The 19104-nt window shown below is 49.4% G+C and overlaps 1 protein-coding gene across 2 annotated transcripts in view; it reads left to right on the forward strand.

Annotated features, from left to right (window-relative positions):
• The window catches only part of SLC7A14 (solute carrier family 7 member 14), a 30248-nt gene extending 13141 nt beyond the window's left edge, over positions 1-17107 (forward strand). For both annotated transcript variants that reach the window (XM_071438080.1, XM_071438081.1), the window contains exons 2-8: positions 1019-1409; positions 6275-6511; positions 7269-7486; positions 9375-9521; positions 10395-10603; positions 11122-11999; positions 13172-17107. In XM_071438080.1, the coding sequence (XP_071294181.1) occupies positions 1106-1409; positions 6275-6511; positions 7269-7486; positions 9375-9521; positions 10395-10603; positions 11122-11999; positions 13172-13494 (2316 nt within the window). In that variant the 5' untranslated portion in view covers positions 1019-1105 and the 3' untranslated portion in view covers positions 13495-17107. The remainder of the gene's footprint in view (positions 1-1018; positions 1410-6274; positions 6512-7268; positions 7487-9374; positions 9522-10394; positions 10604-11121; positions 12000-13171) is intronic.
• The last annotated feature ends 1997 nt before the right edge of the window (positions 17108-19104 follow it).

Here is a 19104-nt window from a genome sequence, read left to right on the forward strand (position 1 = left end):
CTGTTTGCCTTAACTGCAGGCTTGGAGTCACACTCTGTCCCCACCAGGGCCAGTGCGCCTCGGTGGCCACCCCCACCTCACAGTTACATGTGGCCATCATCACTTCAGTAGCAATTAAGCCACGTAATGAGAATTTGGAGGAAATCAGGTTCCTGCTGTTTGTAGCGCTGTAGTGATGACTGAGACTAAACCCATGTGAACACAAAGGAGGACAGTGCATTGCTGTTGGACAAAACAACTGAGGGTGGAGAAAGGAGATTTCTCCACAGCAGCAGTCAAAGCAAAGCTCTACCAGTGCCAGAGCCCAGCAAAAAACAACTTAGTGTGGGAACCAGGAAATTCTTCTGGCTGCCCTGGAGGACTCGAGACCCTGCCAAGGGGCTCAGAGCCCTTGGCACAGAGCCCAAGACCCCTGTGCCTTTGATTTGACCTATAGAAAAAAACAATTACCAACCTTTATATGAAGAATTACAAGTCAAGAGAGTTTAAATAGAATAATAGTTAGTTCGTCACAAGGTGCAAAATAGATTTTTAGAGTTTTTAGAATGGGGGTTCAAGAAGAAGGATGGAAGAATCTAAGCATGTCCAGTCTTTCTCCTTCTTCTTCTTGGCCTCCATCTTCTGCTGTGATGGCACTTTAAAATTAGTTTAAAGTAGAAACTCACTGTCTAACATAAGTGATAATTATTGAGAAGTTATAGTAAATAATATACACGTAGTTTTTAGTATAAAAAGATAATACTGCCCCAAAAACAGGCAGTGTACCTCAATCCGACCTGCCAGACAGACCTGCAGCAGGTCGGGGAACGAATGTTATAGGTAAGAAATAATAAACAACCTTGAGAACCAGAACAAAAAAATCCTGATTCCTTCTTCAACAGCCGGGCTAGGAAAAAGAAGCTTGTATGTATTCCAGAGTTACTCTGACCAGCAGAAATTATGAGAACTTAGGGGCCCTTTTGACTCTTCTTTCTTTCTTTGCTGTTTCAGTCAAAAACTCTGTTCCCGTCTCTTGCAGGGCTGCCAGCGCGGGATGGAGACGCAGCCACAGCCCTGAGTGGTGCTGCTGACCCTGTCTGTGCCCAGCTCTGCCCAGCCCAGCACCATGAGCGGGTTCGTGTCCCGGCTGGACCCGCGGCGGGTGCCCTGGGGGGCGGCGGGCCATGCCCTGCGCGCCCGCGTCCTGCGCACCAAGCCCGTGGAGTCCATGCTGGAGGGCACGGGGGCTGCAGCCACCCAGGGCGCCCGGCTGGCCAAGGTGCTCACCACGCTGGACCTCATCTCCCTGGGAGTGGGGAGCTGCGTGGGCACCGGCATGTACGTGGTGTCCGGCCTGGTGGCCAAGGAGATGGCGGGGCCCGGGGTCATCGTGTCCTTCATCATCGCTGCCGTCGCGTCCATCTTGTCAGGTGAGTTTTTGGGTAATGTGCCATGTCTTGCATCCTCTCCCTTCCTCTCACTACTCAGCACCACAAGCTACAAGGAGGTAGCACCCTCCCCATCAACTCAAAACCGTTTCCCACAGGTGTCACACAGATCATGGGGTGTGCTGTCCTTGTTGCCCAAAGATCAGACCAAACCTTGTACTGGGAGCCAGCAGCCAAGCACGATTATCCTGATCAGCTGCCAATGGCTTCTACAAGGATGGAGCCTGCAGGCAATATTTTTGAGATATTTGAGAGTTTTGCAGAGTGTGTTCTAGGCCAAGAGCATGGCCAAGCCACAAGACTGGAGCGAGAGCTTGTAGGAAACTCAGTTCCAACAGGAAGGATGTCAGTGGCTTGGGCAGTACCACGGCCAGGTTCTTTTGTTGGCATGGCTAACAGTTAAAAAATTCCTCAATTAGTTCTGGAGTTGATTTCATTGGCTCCAATTCATGCAGGGTCAGCCTTTGAATTACCAAACAAAAAAACCCCAACAAACAAATGTGCAGGGAGAGAGAAATTATGTATTTTAGTGAAAACACAGTGAATTCTGTCTCCTCCGTAGGAACCCAGCTGAGCATATGGCTTGAGCTGCAGTTTCTCCATGAAGCCAGTACTGCTGGCATTTGTCCTTTCCAGATCAGTGCTAACACGATGATGTGATGTTCCTGCTCTCTCTGCTCAGAGGACTTTGCATGCTGTGTCAGTCTGGTATCCAGCTTTTGTCTGTGCATTGGATAAAGAAACACGAGCAAATGGCAAAGGGCTTTGATAGAAGACAGGAAGAGCCAACACAGCAAAGTGACCCAGATCAGCTTTTCAAAACTTTGGATTTTTGTCATGAGAGGTGGAAGCACATTATGGTCTTTCCCAGAGTTTGCAGTGCTCCTCCATGGAGATCCCACCAAAGTGAGTGGGAGTTTGTCCCTGATGTCCCTGCAGCCCAGAGGCACAACCTTGGCACAGCCCGGGGAAAATCCTCAGGCTCCCTCCAAAGCCCACAACAAGAGCTGTGAGCTTGCACTGAGATCCAATGCTTATTTGTGTGCCCAACACAGCAAATGAACCAAAATGCTTGTTTTTTATCCAAGGCAGTAGATAGCATCAATGTCTCTCCTTCCCCGCTGCAAAGGTTTTGTTGGCAGAGATGCAAACCAAGAGCAAACGGAGTTTGGGTGGGTCTCTGCTAACAAAAACACCCTGTCCTCCAAAAGGGGTTTTTTCACCCCAGACATGAGCCTTGCCCCGCAGCAGGAGCTCCTCCCGCCTTCGCCCACAGGAGCCCGCTCCGCTTTCATCTCCCCTTGCTTTTGTAGCCCTGGGAAAGTGTTTTGTGAGGGATGCAGTGTTTTGATAGTCTCCTTGGCTGCTTCCTCACTTCATCGTTAGCACTGCTGTTGTTTGTAACAGCAACACTTCTTTGGCAAGTAAAACCAAGTAAGAATTCAGGAGCTGGATGGGCTGTTAGACCCCTTGGGGATGTGATTTCAGCTTTCCCATTGTGGTCATGCCGGGTGTGCCAGGCACTGAGTTTGGGCATGTGCACATGAACAGATTTTAAGGAACTTTTGCTTTGTCCATCCCAGATCCCTAAGTCAACCCCCACTGCTTGCAGAAGTGAGACCAGAAGGGTTTTGGATTTTAAAAAACTCCAAAAAGCAGACAAACCAAAACCATCCAGGTCATATGGCTTCCCAGGGGGACAGCCATAGGGAAGCCCTGCCATAGGGAAGCTTTTTTGCACTATTAAGCCTGGTTTCAGAAAGGGACTTCTCCAATTTCATCTACTCAACAAATTCCACTTATGCCTTCCATAGTTTTAAGCAACACATACCTTATCAGGGTACTCACAAACACACTATAATTGATTAAACTGATAAATTAAATCAATCTCTTCTGTTCTCTCACTAGAAGACTTTTCATTCATCTCTCAAGTAGAAATGCTTGCCCAGCTTCCCTCCACAAAGCCTCCAGTACACTTCAGACTCCTGCCATCAGCTGTGACCACCAGCATTCCCCACTTTCACCCCTGTTTATCCAAAACCCCTCCTCAGCAAAAATCAGCAGTTTGCATCTCACCCAACCCCATCACCCTCCCCACAGCCTTTCCCACCAGCCATTTCTTACCCCTTTAGTGATCTTCTGTCCTAAAGCAATAACCTACTTTGGAGCTCAGTGCCACACTCTTACCTGAGAGTGGTGCAGGAACAGGATCAGCAGCAGCCAGGATGGAGCAGGGCAGAGCTGAGCATGTGCCTCAGGTGCTGCTGGCTGCAGGATGAGGGCTGGGCTGAGGGGCTGCAGCTGCCTGGGTGGAGCTGGAGAGATGGGAGTCCTTGCTCTGTGGGAGCTTTCCTTATGGAGCTGCCTTTTATATATCAGCACATGGTGATCATGAAATGCAATGGATAGGCTCAGTGACTTGATGAAAATAATATGCCTTCCTCAATAAGTTGGCTGCTCTTGGTTGATGAAAAATGGTCCCTCTGGGTTTCTTGTATGGTAGCATGAATTATTTGGAGTTACCTCCAGAGCAGCTGAAAGGCCCCTCTCAGAAGTTATTTTTCCCCTGAATCATCCCTGCCATCATGCCAGTGCCCTGTGGGATGTCTCATGGTTCCTGTGCAGCCTTGTGCCAAGTATCAGTGGCAGGGTCAGCACCCACATCACGGCCACCACCATGCCAGCACACCAAAAGCACCAGTTCTCATGCCACCAGTTGTGCTGCCCAGTGGCTGCTCTGTGGATGGGATCTTGGAAGGACCAAGACCACTCAGCTGTGTTTATGTCCTGCTGAACAATGTCAGGGACTGTATAATTACAGAAGTGTAATGACTGCCACACCAACTGCACAAGGGTAGCAGACATTCAAGGCAAAGAAATTATCCTCTGTAGAATGCTTGCTCTTTCAAAAAAACCACTGTGTTGTCTTGTTTTCTTCAGAAATTGCAAACACTCTTGATTGGGGGGAAGAAGAGAAATCTGTCTCCAAATTAAACAGTTGTGACAGGGAGGATGTACCCAACCTCTCTCTGCAGTTCCAGAGCTGGGCTGGCTATGCAGGAGCACTGGGAGAGCTGCATTCCTCTGGATACAGGGAAACAAGGTGCTGAATAGCTTGAACTGCCAAGGAGTAACTGAGTAACACAGTTTTATTGTGCAGTTACATTGTAAAAAAAAAAAAAAAATTAAAATATTAATAATAACAACAACAATAGTTGAACAACAGTGTGAATGCAGCAGATACTAATATATATTATATATATGTTTGTGCGTAATACATGCTGGCACCTAATGCTGATACTCTCCACCTATTGCTGTACCCAACCCCTAGTGAAAAACAGCTCTTCTATTTTGGGATCCAAGTAGAATAATCAAAAACTCCAACATTTTATACATATTCATTTCTTTGCTTTAGCATTATCATTGTGTATCAATAACCATCCTCTTCAATCATTATCTTGTCGTTGGCTAAAACAAGAGCTGCCTACAAGAAGGAGTGTATATATATATATGTATTTTTAAGGCCATGAAAGAGAGAAACTAGATACTTGTCTTCGTCAGAGCACCGGTTTCATAAATCATTCAGGCCTGCAGTTATCTGTGAACGCCATACCTTTGCCGAGTGCATGCATTTTTCATCAGCTTTGAATAATGACTGTCGGTAGGGCTGGATGGATGATGGAAACCTCTTGTGGCTCCTGTTGGGCTGCTTTACAGAAATCAAGTTTTGAAGAGTCCCATTGCAAAGCAACCCACATTCAAGTGAAGCAGTGAATGGAATATAAAAATCCTCCAAAAGCAGGAAAACAAGCACCATCAAATTCAGCTTAAGAGATTCAACAACTCTGTGTTTGTACAGTGTAAAAACAGCACTTAAGGAAGAGCAGCCACCTCATAACATTTTTATAAATTATTCATTCCCCTCTCTGTACTAAACTGATTGCAAATTTGAAGCAATTATTATCTTCTAAATGGAGAATATTGGTTGATAGAGAGCTCAATAATTACTACGTGTTTACTCAATGGTAGTATAACAGCCTTAACCAATTCACCCATATGAACTTTACTGGGGTCTTTGGGACAGGGGCCTAATCAGTGTTAAATATGCAGGACCCTTTCAGCACTTGTCCTGAGTAATATTTGGAGAATTTGAGACTAAGTACATCCATTCATTTTTTAAAAAAAGCTAATGGTTGTTTTAATAAATCAACGTGTCAGGGTCAGGTTTTTATTAAAAATTATCCTGACATAGTAAGTGCACAAGGAGTTCAAAAAGTATTGAAGTCTGATGAATCCTCCTCCCAAACATTTACAGTTAAATACTTTTTGCTTTTCTTTTCTTCTTCTGCACAGTTAGTTTTGCAAATATTCTTTAGAAGATTTAAATATAATATTTTTTAAGTGTTAAATTAAGTTATGTTCTCTATGTAAGACGTCTTCAAACTCCTCTTGCCTGGGTATGAACAAAAGTAGGGATGATCAGGACAGTGCTCATGCCTGGATCTGCAGAGCAATAATGCAGGATGAGTATTTGGAGATTGGAAGTTTGGGGCAGGGAGAGGTGTAGCCTTCTGTGGCATCTTCCTCTGGGATGAAACTGTGCAGCACCGGTCCAGGATCCCACGTAAACGTCTGGCTGGTTTGAAATATTTCCTAGTGGAAATATTTCTGATTTTTAAGCCAAGAAACAGGGTAAGGAGGGTCACCATGTGATGTCTCTGTGTTTCTGATGTTGTCTGCAGTCCTGACACCTCCTATCACCTCTGGGAAGGTGGCACCCAGGCAGCTTTACTTTTTCCATTTCCCAACCTCTTTTTCCTTACACCTCTTCCTCTTTTTCCAACCAGGCGTTTGCTACGCTGAATTCGGCGTCCGCGTCCCCAAGACCACGGGCTCTGCCTACACCTACAGCTACGTCACCGTGGGGGAGTTCGTGGCGTTCTTCATCGGCTGGAACCTGATCCTGGAGTACCTGATTGGGACAGCTGCAGGTGCCAGTGCCCTCAGCAGCATGTTTGACTCGCTGGCCAACCACACTATCAGCCGCTGGATGATCAGCAGCGTCGGCACACTCAACGGCCTGGGTGCGTCCTGCTGGGCACAGACACCTCCATCAATTCGGGCAGGAAAAGTAATTGGAAGCTCGTCAGGAGTCAGACATGGATATTAGGCTTCATTCATTATTTACTGTCTGGCTGGCTCTGGTATTTTGCCTCAGCAGCCTGGCGCACAGGCGGGATTGGAGGGGATGGGATATGGGATATTTTGAGCCCCTTTGGGATGAGCTGGCATTTAGAATACGTGCACAGAAATAGTCGAATGTCAGAGGGTAGGGGCAGCACAGAAACCCTTCACGTGGTGCAAACACTCCGCTTGGTCCCCTTGAGGCACACAGAATTTTGTTAGAGGACACAAGCTGGTGTCTGCTGTATCCTGGGGACTGGGGGCTGTTGTGGTCCTGTATGACCAGTAGCTCCAGCAACAGTCCATGAACCCTACCAGTAAGCAAACCAGCCAGCTGTCCTGTACCTGTGTCATGAAAACTTCATGGCTGATTGATTTTTAATGAGTACTTGGCAGATACATGTTATGCAAACTGGGACACTGTCATTGGTCTGTTGCTCTCCCAAAAGTCTGCAGAGTGTCTTGAGACATCAAGATTTATCACCTTAATTAAACGACTTTAGCTAGTGGAGACATGGGCCTCTGGAGACCACTTTTGCAATGAGACCAAAAGAGTTCTGCAAAAACTTCAAGGTCTGAAAAGTGTTTAAAACTCCCCCACAGAGATCCTGGATATTCTGTGGATGGAGAGTAGCACATCTCTTTTCTCTCACCTAGGGAAAGGAGAGGAGTCGTACCCTGACCTTCTGGCTCTGGTCATTGCTGTCATTGTCACCATCATTGTGGCCATGGGTGTGAAGAACTCGGTGGGACTGAACAACGTGCTCAATGTCATTAACTTGGCAGTTTGGGTCTTCATCATGATTGCTGGTCTGTTCTACATCAAAAGTGACAACTGGGCTGAAGGGCAATTCCTGCCGTTCGGATGGCCAGGGGTAAGTCCTGGGAGCACAGAGGGACACACAGAACCTAAGTGCTGCCACATACTCAGCCTTGCTCATGGTGTACACACCCCCATTCTGCTGCACCTTCCAGATCCCAGCCCTGCTAAATCCACCTGTGCTTTGGCCAGGGATCTTCAAATCCCAGGAGTGCAGGCTTGGATCCAGACCTGCTCTTTCCACCAAACCCAAAGAGTACGGCAATGCTTCATCTCCTAACTCCTCTTAGCATAAACACAGAACTTTTCCAAAATGTCCTTCTGCAGAGTCAAACTCCACATGGAAGTATCCCCAAGGAAATGCCACTAATTGCCAGGCAATGGAGCAAAATGCTGTGGCTATCTGAGACAGGGAGCTCCAGAGAGCTGGCTCAGCCTCTGCGGAGCAGGGAGATACTTTTGTTGGCTGGTTTTCAACAACAATGTTCTCAAGCATTTGTTTTGAGCACTTCATAATGCCACCTGCCAGCACTTATTTTATGGATGTTCCCTCAAAGCTTACTGAGAATTTGGACATATTTGGCTTTTTTAGCTTGCTTGCACTGGTTTTTATCCAAGGATGAACAGAGACTGAAAATATCTCAGCTGGCCTAAACCCAAGATAATTTCTCAGATTTACACTGCTCAACTCCATTGGGGTTTTGTGCCGAAAAATAAGCAAGAAAGTAAAGTAAACCACGAATCTTGATTATTGAAGGGGTCCCAAACCTGCATATTGTCCCTTCACCTTCATTCAATAAATCAATGCCTCTTTGCCAGAGAACAACAGTGGGGAGATGAACTCTGAGGCTCACTTGAGAACAGAGGTCATATTTACCTTTGGGTTGTGCTTGGGTTGTTATACCATACAATAGGAGTGAAAAAGAGAAAATGGAAAATATCTGTTTTGCTCCAATTCAATGCACCAAATATCTCTTGGCAAAAAAAAAAAAGAAAAAAAAAAGTAGTTTAAAAGATATATGCATACCCAAAACACAAAAAGCCTCAGTAGGGTGGTCTCATCCTTTTCAGCTGGTTTATTGTCTCACAAGTTGTTTGTAAAAGTAAATCCACCACCAAGCACAAGTGTGACATCCCCAACAGTGTAAGGCATATTTTAAAAGGATCATTACAGACAGTCCCTGAAAAAGGGGAGTTTTACTGTGTGCAGTATCTCTTGACAGCTGAGATGACAGAGGTGTGATGGACAGGTGGTACCCAGCAAGCTCCAAGGGTTTCACAGCTCCAGATCAGCCAGGCTGTCTTCACCCTGCTCCAATGTTCCTTTCCTATAAATGTCCTCACTAATATTGTATATTTTTAAAAATCACATTAAGAAAAAAAATAACCAAACAGTACAAATAATTCCTCATCCAAGTGCTCCAATGTGTGCTCCTAACCTGTCTGCAGCTTCCAAGCAAAACAGAGGTTGTTTGGGAAGCGGCTCACATCTGACGGCTGCTGCTCTCTCCTGCTTCCTCTGCGAGCGGATCTTGCTGCCACATGAGACATCTTGCTAAGGCAGAACATGCAAACATGTTCCAGATCCCTACTCATAAAAATGGATTTGGGGTGGAGGATTGTTAAAGCAAACCTGACGTTGGTTGATTGTCTCCTCTGACAGTGGCAGGATCTCCCAGCGTATTCAGGCCTGGCAGGTTTGTGGGGTGAGCTGCAGATGCCTCCATGGCTCAGGGAACAGGTTGAAATCTTTTCCCCAGTCAGATTGATGGGTTAGGGGTGCTCCCAGGGTCAGTCCCCAGAGCTACACCCCCTGACCTGTGGCCACTCACCCTTTAGCTCAGACAAGGCACAACAGCGCTGCTCCATTTTTGCTCAGCTCCCTCTCCCTGGCTGGGTGCCAGCCTCCCTCCTGGCACCCAGATGTTTGATCCTCCCCACAGGTGCTCAAGGGGGCTGCAACCTGTTTCTATGCCTTCATTGGCTTCGACATCATTGCTACCACGGGAGAGGAGGCCAAGAACCCCAACACCTCCATCCCCTACGCCATCACAGCCTCGCTCGTCACGTGCCTGACAGCTTATGTGTCTGTAAGTAGCCCCTGCACAGGTGTGAATGTGCATAAATATGTATGGATGCATGTAAATATATATATATATATATGTACCATGTGAATCCTTCTGGGCACCTGCACACTGCCTGCCAAGGCTCCTCTCCGTTTGTCCCCAGGCTCCTGTCACCTGACAAGACCCCTCTGCCAGCTGCAGGGACATGGTGGCAGGCAGTTTTTTTCTTGTCCCCATCCACAGCTATTTTTGCACCCAGGAGAGAAGCAAAGAAAGAGCAGCAGCACTGCAGCATCCTTTCTCCGTGTTTCTGGGAAAAGCAGCACTGCCTCTGCTGGAGATATGGGAGAGGATCCAAGTGAGGGGAAGGATAGGCAGGGATGGCTGTGTGAGATTGCACTGCTCTGCACCCCAACAAAAGCATGCCTGTGCTCAGAGATTTTCCTTGCAAAAGAGCAAAAATTAGTTATGAAGGAGATAATTCTGATAATTTCAAAGAAACTCGCCTCTCCTGCATGGGAGTGGGCTTCTCATGAAAACAAATTCTTTGACTCAAATAGGGCCAGAGTGTTGCTCCAAGCAATGCAATCTGCCCCAGCATTATTTCCCACACAGGAATGCAGCCAAAGTTACTAACCCTGTTACTAACCCTGCCAGTCCCACCAGCCTCACCAGTCCCACTTGACTCCTGCATCACCCCTGAATTGAGGTTCAAGCACCCCCTTCTTGCCTTTGAGTAGCAGAGACTAAGACCCCACAGTTTTCTGGATTAACCACCCTACAGCAAAGTGTAAACAGACCTAATTCCAGCGTTTTACATCCCCTCCACCCTGAGAATCCCCAGCAACCCCCAGTGCTGATGCTGACAGCCCTGTCCTGCTCCTCTTGCCTTGCCAGGTGAGCATGATCCTCACACTGATGGTGCCGTATGATGCCATCGACACTGAGTCCCCACTGATGGAAATGTTCGTGGTCCACGGCTTCTATGCAGCCAAATTCATCGTTGCCATCGGGTCCGTGGCTGGCCTCACTGTCAGCTTGCTGGGCTCCCTCTTCCCAATGCCCAGAGTCATTTATGCCATGGCTGGTGATGGGCTGCTCTTCAGGTCAGTCATACCCACGCTGGCATTTATTTCTGGCCTCTTGGGATCTGAGGGGAAACTGTGCTGGGGGGTTTGGGGGTTTCATACTGTCACTACAGGGAGCAATGGGCATGCACAGGCATGGTGGGTGCAGAATGGGGCACAAGCCAAAGCGTTGTCCTGAGGGGAAAATATCAGGAGCAGTCTACCCTACAGTTTCTCATTTGGTGCTGTTACCTTGAGATTCTGATTATGTGGGGATGAGTGTTTAATTCAAGAACTACTTGAAAAGGACAGCAGTTTACATGGATAAAATCTGTACTTATTTGCAAGTATCTGAGTGCTCATTGCAGAGCTGGTCAGACCCAGATCTAACTCCAAATTCAACTTCAGCAGTGTTGCCAGTTCCCACTTGTAATCAAAGTTCTAAAAAGCAACAAGACCTGAAGGGATCTCTGAGACTGTCCCCTGCAACCAGGGAAGGGTTATTGCAACAGGGACCCTCTGTGATTTTAACCTTCTGTAACTGTTCTGTGCTCCAGGTTTTTGTCCCACGTCAGCTCTTACACAGAAACCCCTGTCGTGGCTTGTATCGTGTCTGGGTTCCTGGCAGCCCTGCTCTCCTTGCTGGTCAGCCTGAGGGACCTGATTGAGATGATGTCCATTGGCACCCTGCTCGCCTACACGCTGGTGTCCGTCTGTGTCCTGCTCCTCCGCTACCAGCCTGAGAGCGACATCGACGGCTTTGTCAAATTCCTCTCCGAGGAGCACACCAAGAAGAAGGAGGGCATCCTGGCTGACTGTGAGAAGGAAGCTTGCTCCCCTGGCAGCGAAGGAGAGGAGTTCTCTGGCCCACCAACCAACACGTGCGGGGCAAAAAATCTGCCGTCGCTAGGAGACAACGAGATGCTAATCGGGAAATCCGATAAATCCGCCTACAACGTGAATCACCCCAACTACGGCACCGTGGACATGACCTCGGGGATAGAGGCAGATGAGTCTGAGAACATCTATCTCATCAAGCTGAAGAAGCTGATCGGCCCTCGGTACTACACGATGCGGATCCACCTCGGGCTGCCGGGCAAAATGGATCGCCCGACAGCGGCCACCGGCCACACCGTCACCACCTGTGTGCTCCTGCTCTTTGTCCTCATGTTCATCTTCTGCTCCTTCATCATTTTTGGGTCAGACTACATCTCTGAGCAGAGCTGGTGGGCTGTCCTCCTGGTGGTGCTGATGGTCCTGCTCATCGCTGTGCTGGTGTTTGTGATCTTGCAGCAGCCAGAAAACCCCAAGAAGCTGCCCTACATGGCCCCATGTCTGCCCTTCGTCCCTGCCTTCGCCATGCTGGTCAATATCTATCTCATGCTGAAGCTCTCCACTGTCACATGGATCCGATTTGCTGTCTGGTGTTTTGTGGGTGAGTACCAGGTTCATTTATTTTAATTTTTTCACTGGCACTCTTTGGGAAGGGTGTTGGTAATAACAGCTTCCCTAATTAGAGTGCATAGGCTGATGCCTGGGAAATACCCAGTCCTTCTCATCTACCCCTTGCCATCCTGAAGTTTTTAGAAATCTCATTTTATCCAGCAAAATGGAAAATTACACCTCCAGAAAACATCAGTTTCATGGAAGAGAACGACTCCATGCAAAGGTGACTATTTTGATGGCTTTTTTGATGCAAAGTAGGCGGGTTCTGGAAATTGCCTCACAGGCAGGTTTTGTACAGAAATCAGTTTGATTTCTTGCTCTGTCACCCACTTGAGCTTTTCAGCAGCCCACACCAGTATTTCAGCACTGCTTTCCAAAGTCCAGAGCTGCTCAATCCTAGAATCCCTGGGAAAGTCAGATCTGTAGACTGTAACTCCTTTTAGCTCAAGCTCTTAACTTCTGGGAGGAGCATCTAAGGACTCACAGACTCTGTTGTGGTTCCTTTTTTCCCAAATTTAGGCTTTCTGACACATAACCAGGAATCTAGCATATCCACAGTGCTTTACTTTGCAACCTACTTAGTCCACAAACCCAAGAGAACAAAGTAGGTCTCATAGCTCCTCCAAGCTGAGCCGTTGGACAGGGGCTGTCATCTGCATTTTTGGGCCCAAGAAGACACACTCAGTGCTGTTTTGGCCCTTTAGGTCAATAGTCAAAGCTGCAAATCCAGGGAAAGCCCTTCTACCTGGAAGAAAAGATCACTCCAAAGCATCAATTTAATCTGCTGTGATTAAGCACTTTCCTCCATGGGTACGACTAATACCTCTTGAGCTGCCAGCATTGAGTCAATTAAACCACTGCATTAGGTGTGATGAGCTCCACCAGCCCATCCATGGCTGTTGGGGATGGGACATCCCATTGGTTTTTCTGGCACAGATGTGTGGTTCTGATGCAACCTCACATCAGTCCCCCATGGCTTGTCCATGGCATGTGGAGTCTGGATTGTCTATGCCATAGGTTAATCCCATGATCCACCGGAAATCAGATCTCTGGACGTATTTGCTGCCAGTGAAAGCATTTGTGCATGAAGGTGAAATCAGGTAGGGCTAGCAGGGCTAGTGAGTAGCTGGGCTCCAACCCTCTCCCTCTTGCCCACCCCAGGTCTGCTCATCTACTTTGGCTATGGGATGTGGAACAGCACGCTGGAGATCAGTGCCCGGGAGGAGGCCCTGCACCAGAGCACCTACCAGCGCTACGACGTGGACGTCGACCCCTTCTCCGTGGACGATGGCTTCTCCTTCGCCCCTGAGGGTGAGAGCTACCCGGCCTGGGGTCCTTCTGAGGACAAGAGCTTCTCGTACCAGCAAATGGCGGGCGCCAAGGAGAGCCATCGGACAAGTGGCAGGTCGAAAAGCAAAGGCCGGCACAAACCGCCGTCGGATGCTCTGATCGCCAATGACGAGCTGGACTACTCGCCCGAGTAGCAGGACAGGCGATGAGGAAGGGTCCCCGTGGCTCCCCCATCCTGCCCCATCCTCCCCGGGTCCTCCACCACCGCCCTGCTCACTTCTGGTACTCGGGACACACTCTGCGATTGCCGTTGACCCCGAACCAACCCCGCCCGTGGCCCGTTCCAGCTCCACCAGTGGGGTCTTGCTCTGGTGAACGCTGGCTGATCCCCCAGCACCGGCTGATCTCCCAGCACCAGCTGCACCAGTGAGGCAGCGGAGTGGGAGATGTGCCAAACCAAGAGGGTGTTGAGAGGTGGAAGGAGCCGCATGAGGGGACAAGTCAAATTGTCCCTGGGGAAAGTCCACCCAATGGCCGCAGTGGTGGGATGCCACTCTAAAATTTTTGGCACTTCTTTGGCATGTGTGTTTGTTTCCTTTGATCCACCTAGAAATGGTAGCTGAGCCAGAGGCACAGAGAGGTGGGTAGCTACAAAATGGAGATGGACACACTCTTCCCTGGGAGTAGCTCAGAGATGCATAGTTGGTTCCATCACACAGAGTTTCCCGTTCTGGCATGCTGCACAGAGCAGTGCTTCCCCCACACTCCAAATCCCAGTACTGTTATTCAAAATTAGTCCATGTCTCAGTCCAACCTTTAAGTCCCAGCATGGCCCAACGCCCCAAATCTGAGTCTGGGAGCCTGATTCCATTCCTGGTCGCAGTGAGGGCTGTGACCCACTCCTGGCTTAACCCTCTTTGTACAAATGGTCAACAAGGACCACACATTCCTCTGAGCATCACCAGTCTGAGGTTGGGCACTGCTTCCACCACCTTGTGTCTTTTACAAAAATGACTGTGCCGTCATTCCCTCACCGTGCTGGCCACCCTCCAGTGCTCACTCTGCCCTCAGTGCTCCAGACACCCATCCATGCCCTCACAAAACAGCAGCATCCATGGGTCAGCCACGTCTTAGCGGGGCTGGGCCATGGGTAGCAAGCAGAGAGGACTTGGCAACTGAAATCTGACTCCCTACTGCCATCTGCACCTTGTACAATATTCTCTGGTTTTGACCTTGGCTTGGTGAGTGCTGTATGAAAAACACTGAAATGCTGCTCATTCTGTTAGTGTCCGTATTTCAGTCTGAAACCAAACAGAGCTGGTGGCTTGCGGGCCAGAGGTGGTTAGCAGGTGGATGTTAAAGCCCCTGCACATGGCCATGGCCCCCAGAAGTGCCATCAGACTCCCTGCTGCCTGTGTCCCCACAGAACCGTCAGTCAGCACTGATGGGGTTTGGTCAGTGATTATCAGCAGGTCCAGTTGTGGAGCCCATCATGCTTCATATAAAACACTGTGGTGGAGGAACATTTTTTGAATAAACAGTAACAAAAACCCATCAGGCAACAATTCCCATCCTCCCCCCAGCTGCTGACGGCTGCAGATGGATCCATCCCAGGGGCTCCAGTGCAGCCCAGACCAACCCCCAGTACCACGGGCTGCTGCTGGCATCCCAGGGGACAATTAAACATCAACAGGGGCAGGATTTCCAATATGGAAATATCCTCGTGGATATTGAGAATTATTAATGCTTTGGTACACTGGATGAGGCTCAGGCTCCCAAAACACCTGCCTGGCACCCTCTGTGGGCAAGCAGGTGCAAAGGGTGCCTGGACCTGTGCTCATCCCCCATCACTCCCGGGATGCAAAGGCTTGATGGAGACACTCTGCCTGGGGCTGCAAAAGTATCCCTCCAGCTCCTGTCCCAAGCAGTGGCAAACTACAGTCCTTCTCCCAGTGGAGAAGAACATCCAATTCTGCAGATCTTAACCTGGAGTGCTCCGGGCAAGCCAAGGGAAGTTTGGCTTCTGAAGCAGCTTCAGGGTGGGAGTGAGGATTTGGCTAAAGGACCTGTAAGCTTTGCTGTGGCATTGACTCCTGCTGCCCACCCTTACCTACCATGCTTCTACAAGGAGAAATCCTGAGTGTGTCCCACTGAAAAGCTGCTCACGGGCCAGCTCAGGAAACCTCTGCTGCAGCACTGAGCTCCTCTTGTGACAGTCACTGCCCACCCATGCTTGGCTGCTCTCGTCCTTGATGCCTTAGAAGTACCCAAGAGAGATGGCACCTCGCAGGTCTGGCTGTGTGTTTTCAGGGAGAAAGATTGATGCTATTTTCCTACCAGCTCTTGTACTATACCATATCCAAGGTAGTCATTTTCGTCCTGCTTCCACACGGTATTTGGGCATCTGTTGAGCCACAAACTCATGCCCAAGCACCCTGCTGGGTCAAAGCCTGCTCTTCTTGCAGCCTTAATCTCTTGTTATGGAGCAGTTCCCAGTACCAGTGTCTGTCGTCACGTCCGCTCGAGTCACGCTGTATAATTTGACAAGGGCTTGACCCCTTGCTCTTTGGTGTCTGTAGGAACTTCTCCATTAGATCTGAGCAGCCTTTTGGCTCTCCCCATTCCCAGTCACCTGTCCTCCTTCCCTTTCCTGGGGAAGATGGCTGTGCCCCATCCTGGGACCACCAGGGAACAGCTTTTGATGCCACCACGGCATGGTCAGATGTGGATTGGATGGGCTGCTGTCAGCCCTCGCCATGCTGGGGGTGGGAGCTGTTCCACATCCCACCCAACAGAGGTGTTTAAGGAGAAGGTGACCAAGCCACGGGTCTTGGGGGTTTGCCAGTGGCCAAAGGCTGGGTTTACAGGATCCCTGCTCCCAGTTCTGGGTGGCAGCTCCTGGGAGATGCGTGGATTCAGCCTCTGGCAACTCCTGTGCTGGCTCTTGTAGCTGCATTGGGCTCTTCAGTGGGCACAAGCAAAGGCTGAGAAGGCAAAATGTCCAGGTGTGCCCATCACCTCTGGGCACTGCTGGCCAGGGGCTGGGAAGAGGTGCAAGTGCTCCTTTTGCTGTAACCCTGATTCCAGCCCTTCCCCGGGGTGCCCTGAGGGAGGTTCTCACATCCCTGAGCTCTCAGGAGGATGTGGCAGAGCAGGACCATCCTGCTCTCACCTCTGGTGAGAGGCACAAAGCCCCTCCGTGCCTGCCTGCCCTCCACAGGGCACACACCCTGAGGGGCCAAATGCATGGTACAGGTGGAGCATAAATACCTCAAACCTTCCAGGCCAGCTCTGTAAGATCTCAGCCCCCTCCACAAATGCACTCCACAGTCACAACCCCTCAGTCCGAGGCCCAGCACTCCAGCATCCTCCACATGGCAGCAAAATCGCACCCCAGCAACATGGGATGTTGTAAATCCAGCTTGTAAATGACCTTCACTTCGTTTTGTTCAGTCTTTCTGATGTATATCTTGCTTTTTTTTTTTTTTTTGCAGGTGGTACTTTCTGGTGTAACAATTCTCTGCAGTTCTGGTATGAAGTTGGTGTATTTGTTAAAAGCAGTTTGTTCTATCCATTTTTTTTTTTTTGTGGTTTCCAGAAGCCCATTGGTGCATTGTACAATGGGGTCTTGTAGTGTGTCATGAGAAAGAAAAAAAATATGCAGATATGTTATGGAGTGATTTTTATTTTCAAATGACTGTGTTGTTGACAACTATACATATAATACATATATATAATCGAGATACTAAGAAAAAAAAATCTAAATTTACCAAAATCTGTATATTTTAATAAATGCATAAAGCTTTATTGTGTGCCTTTACATTTAAAAATCAAAGAGGAACTAAGGGATTTGTAAAGAAAGCCAGAGAAAAATGTGTCCTAGAATTAGTTTCCATAGTAATGTAAATCTTTTAAATGAAAGACTAAACCAAAAAGTAATAATAAAAAAAATTCCCATGTAAATTTTGTTTAGCCAATCAGTACCTGAAGTTCTGATATTTTTTCAGTGCTTAATTGAAGCTAGAAATTTACAAAATCTTTCTTTAGGTAAATCAAAAATTCCATTTTAGAAGATCCATTGCAGCTGGCTGACTTTGTCATTTACTTGTAGTGTTGTGAGAGAAAATGGTTATCTGTTTACACAATAAAAAAAGAAGAAAAAAAAAAAGAAGGAAAAACCTAGAGTCAATGACCACAGGTTGACTATTGCAGTGCAAAGGCCTGGGGTGCACCAATCTGCTGGCACTCACCTTTCCCCGGGAGGAGCTGGGGTGTCACAGCACTGTCCCCTCCCTGCACGGGCAGCAGGGCTGTGGAGAGGCAGACACAGCTGCCTGTCCCCTTTGGGGTGCTCAGGGCCACCAGTGTGCCCCCAAGGGCTCCTTCCCGCTGTCCCTGTTCTGTGGGGAGTGGGGAGCCTGCCAGGTGCTCTCCCCATCATGGGCATGGGATGAAGAGCTCCAGCTGGTCCTGTGGGGCTGCAGAGAGCTCTGCTGGGCATCAGGGACCTCCACACTGGGGTATCCACGAAGGCTCACAGCCACCACTCCGCACTTGGTGTTAGGAATGGTGCGGAGCAGTTTTTCGATTCAGGAGAATTATATTTGATCCTATTTTGAAGCTTTGGGTCAGTAAATGAGCACTAAAAGCCTTCATGAGCCAACAGGGCTGTGGCCAATCCAGACTAAGAGAGCCCCACAGGAGAGCAGGGTGTTTTGGGCAGGCACAAAGCAGGTGTTTCAGCTTTGATCCTTTAAAAACTAGACAAGTTTAATGTTCTGTGTGCTTCCTCCGAACCCTTCCCCTCTGTGCCAGCACTAATTCCCCATCACATTCCTGGCCCCATTCCTACTACCCCATGGTTGCAGACATGCATTTTCCCTGCAGCTGCTGTGGGGTTGCTTTGCTTTGTTTGGTTTTTAATTCTCTTCCCTGACATAAAACTTCTTCCTTCCTCTGAGCAGCACTCCCAGGGCCTTTCAAGACTTGGATTTGGATGCTGGTAACCTCTGGCTGCGGGCAGAGCACACAGAGCCCCAGCACCATCATCTGCCAAGGGTCCCCAGCACCACAAGGATCGCGGCTGGGTGAGATTGGAAGGGACCGAGTGCATCCTCACAGGGAGGGCAGCAAAAAAATCCCCAAAGCGCTGCCTGGCAGGGCTCATGCACCTCCCACAGCACCAAAATCCTGCCCCGGGCATCCGAGCCAGGTGTTCCTGCGCTTTTCCCTCCCAGTTTGCTCCAGGGCTGTCTGCAGGCAGCATTCCATCGGATCCCTGCTCCGAGGTGTCCCCGCCGCAGTCGGTCCCGGGGTTAGGAGGGTGAACCCGCGGGCACAATCCACAATCCCCGGGCAGCCTGCACAAGCTGGCACGTCTGAGCCCCCCTCCGCCCGGGGCACCCGCACATCAATGGCAGCACTGACAGCGTCCCCGGGCTGTACAAGAACCGCCTGTGCCCTGCCTGTGATGTCATGGGCACAAGTGTCCTGCCACCGCCCGCCGCCCGCCCTGGGGACATTGCGCAGCGATGCGCGGCTCGCACAACAGAGCCGCCTTCAAGGCCGCTCGGTGTGAAAGGCAGACGCTCGGGCTGCTGCCCATCCCCGGGCCAGGCAGGCAGAGGGTCCCCGTGGAGCACAGCCAGCCTCCCTCTGGCTCCTTCTAAATGCTCCGGCTTCCCGCGTGGAGGAGGGGAGGTGGGAGCTGCAGCATCCTTGCCCGTGGCTGCGCCACTCAGTTTGGTTTCTCCAGCTGAGGGAGAAAGCAGGCCAAGGACAGTCCAGAATGCACTGACAGCTTT

This window comes from Agelaius tricolor, unplaced genomic scaffold (genome assembly GCF_023055355.1).
Source record: "Agelaius tricolor isolate 1412-34295 unplaced genomic scaffold, bAgeTri1.0.p SCAF_12, whole genome shotgun sequence".
NCBI lineage: Eukaryota > Metazoa > Chordata > Aves > Passeriformes > Icteridae > Agelaius > Agelaius tricolor.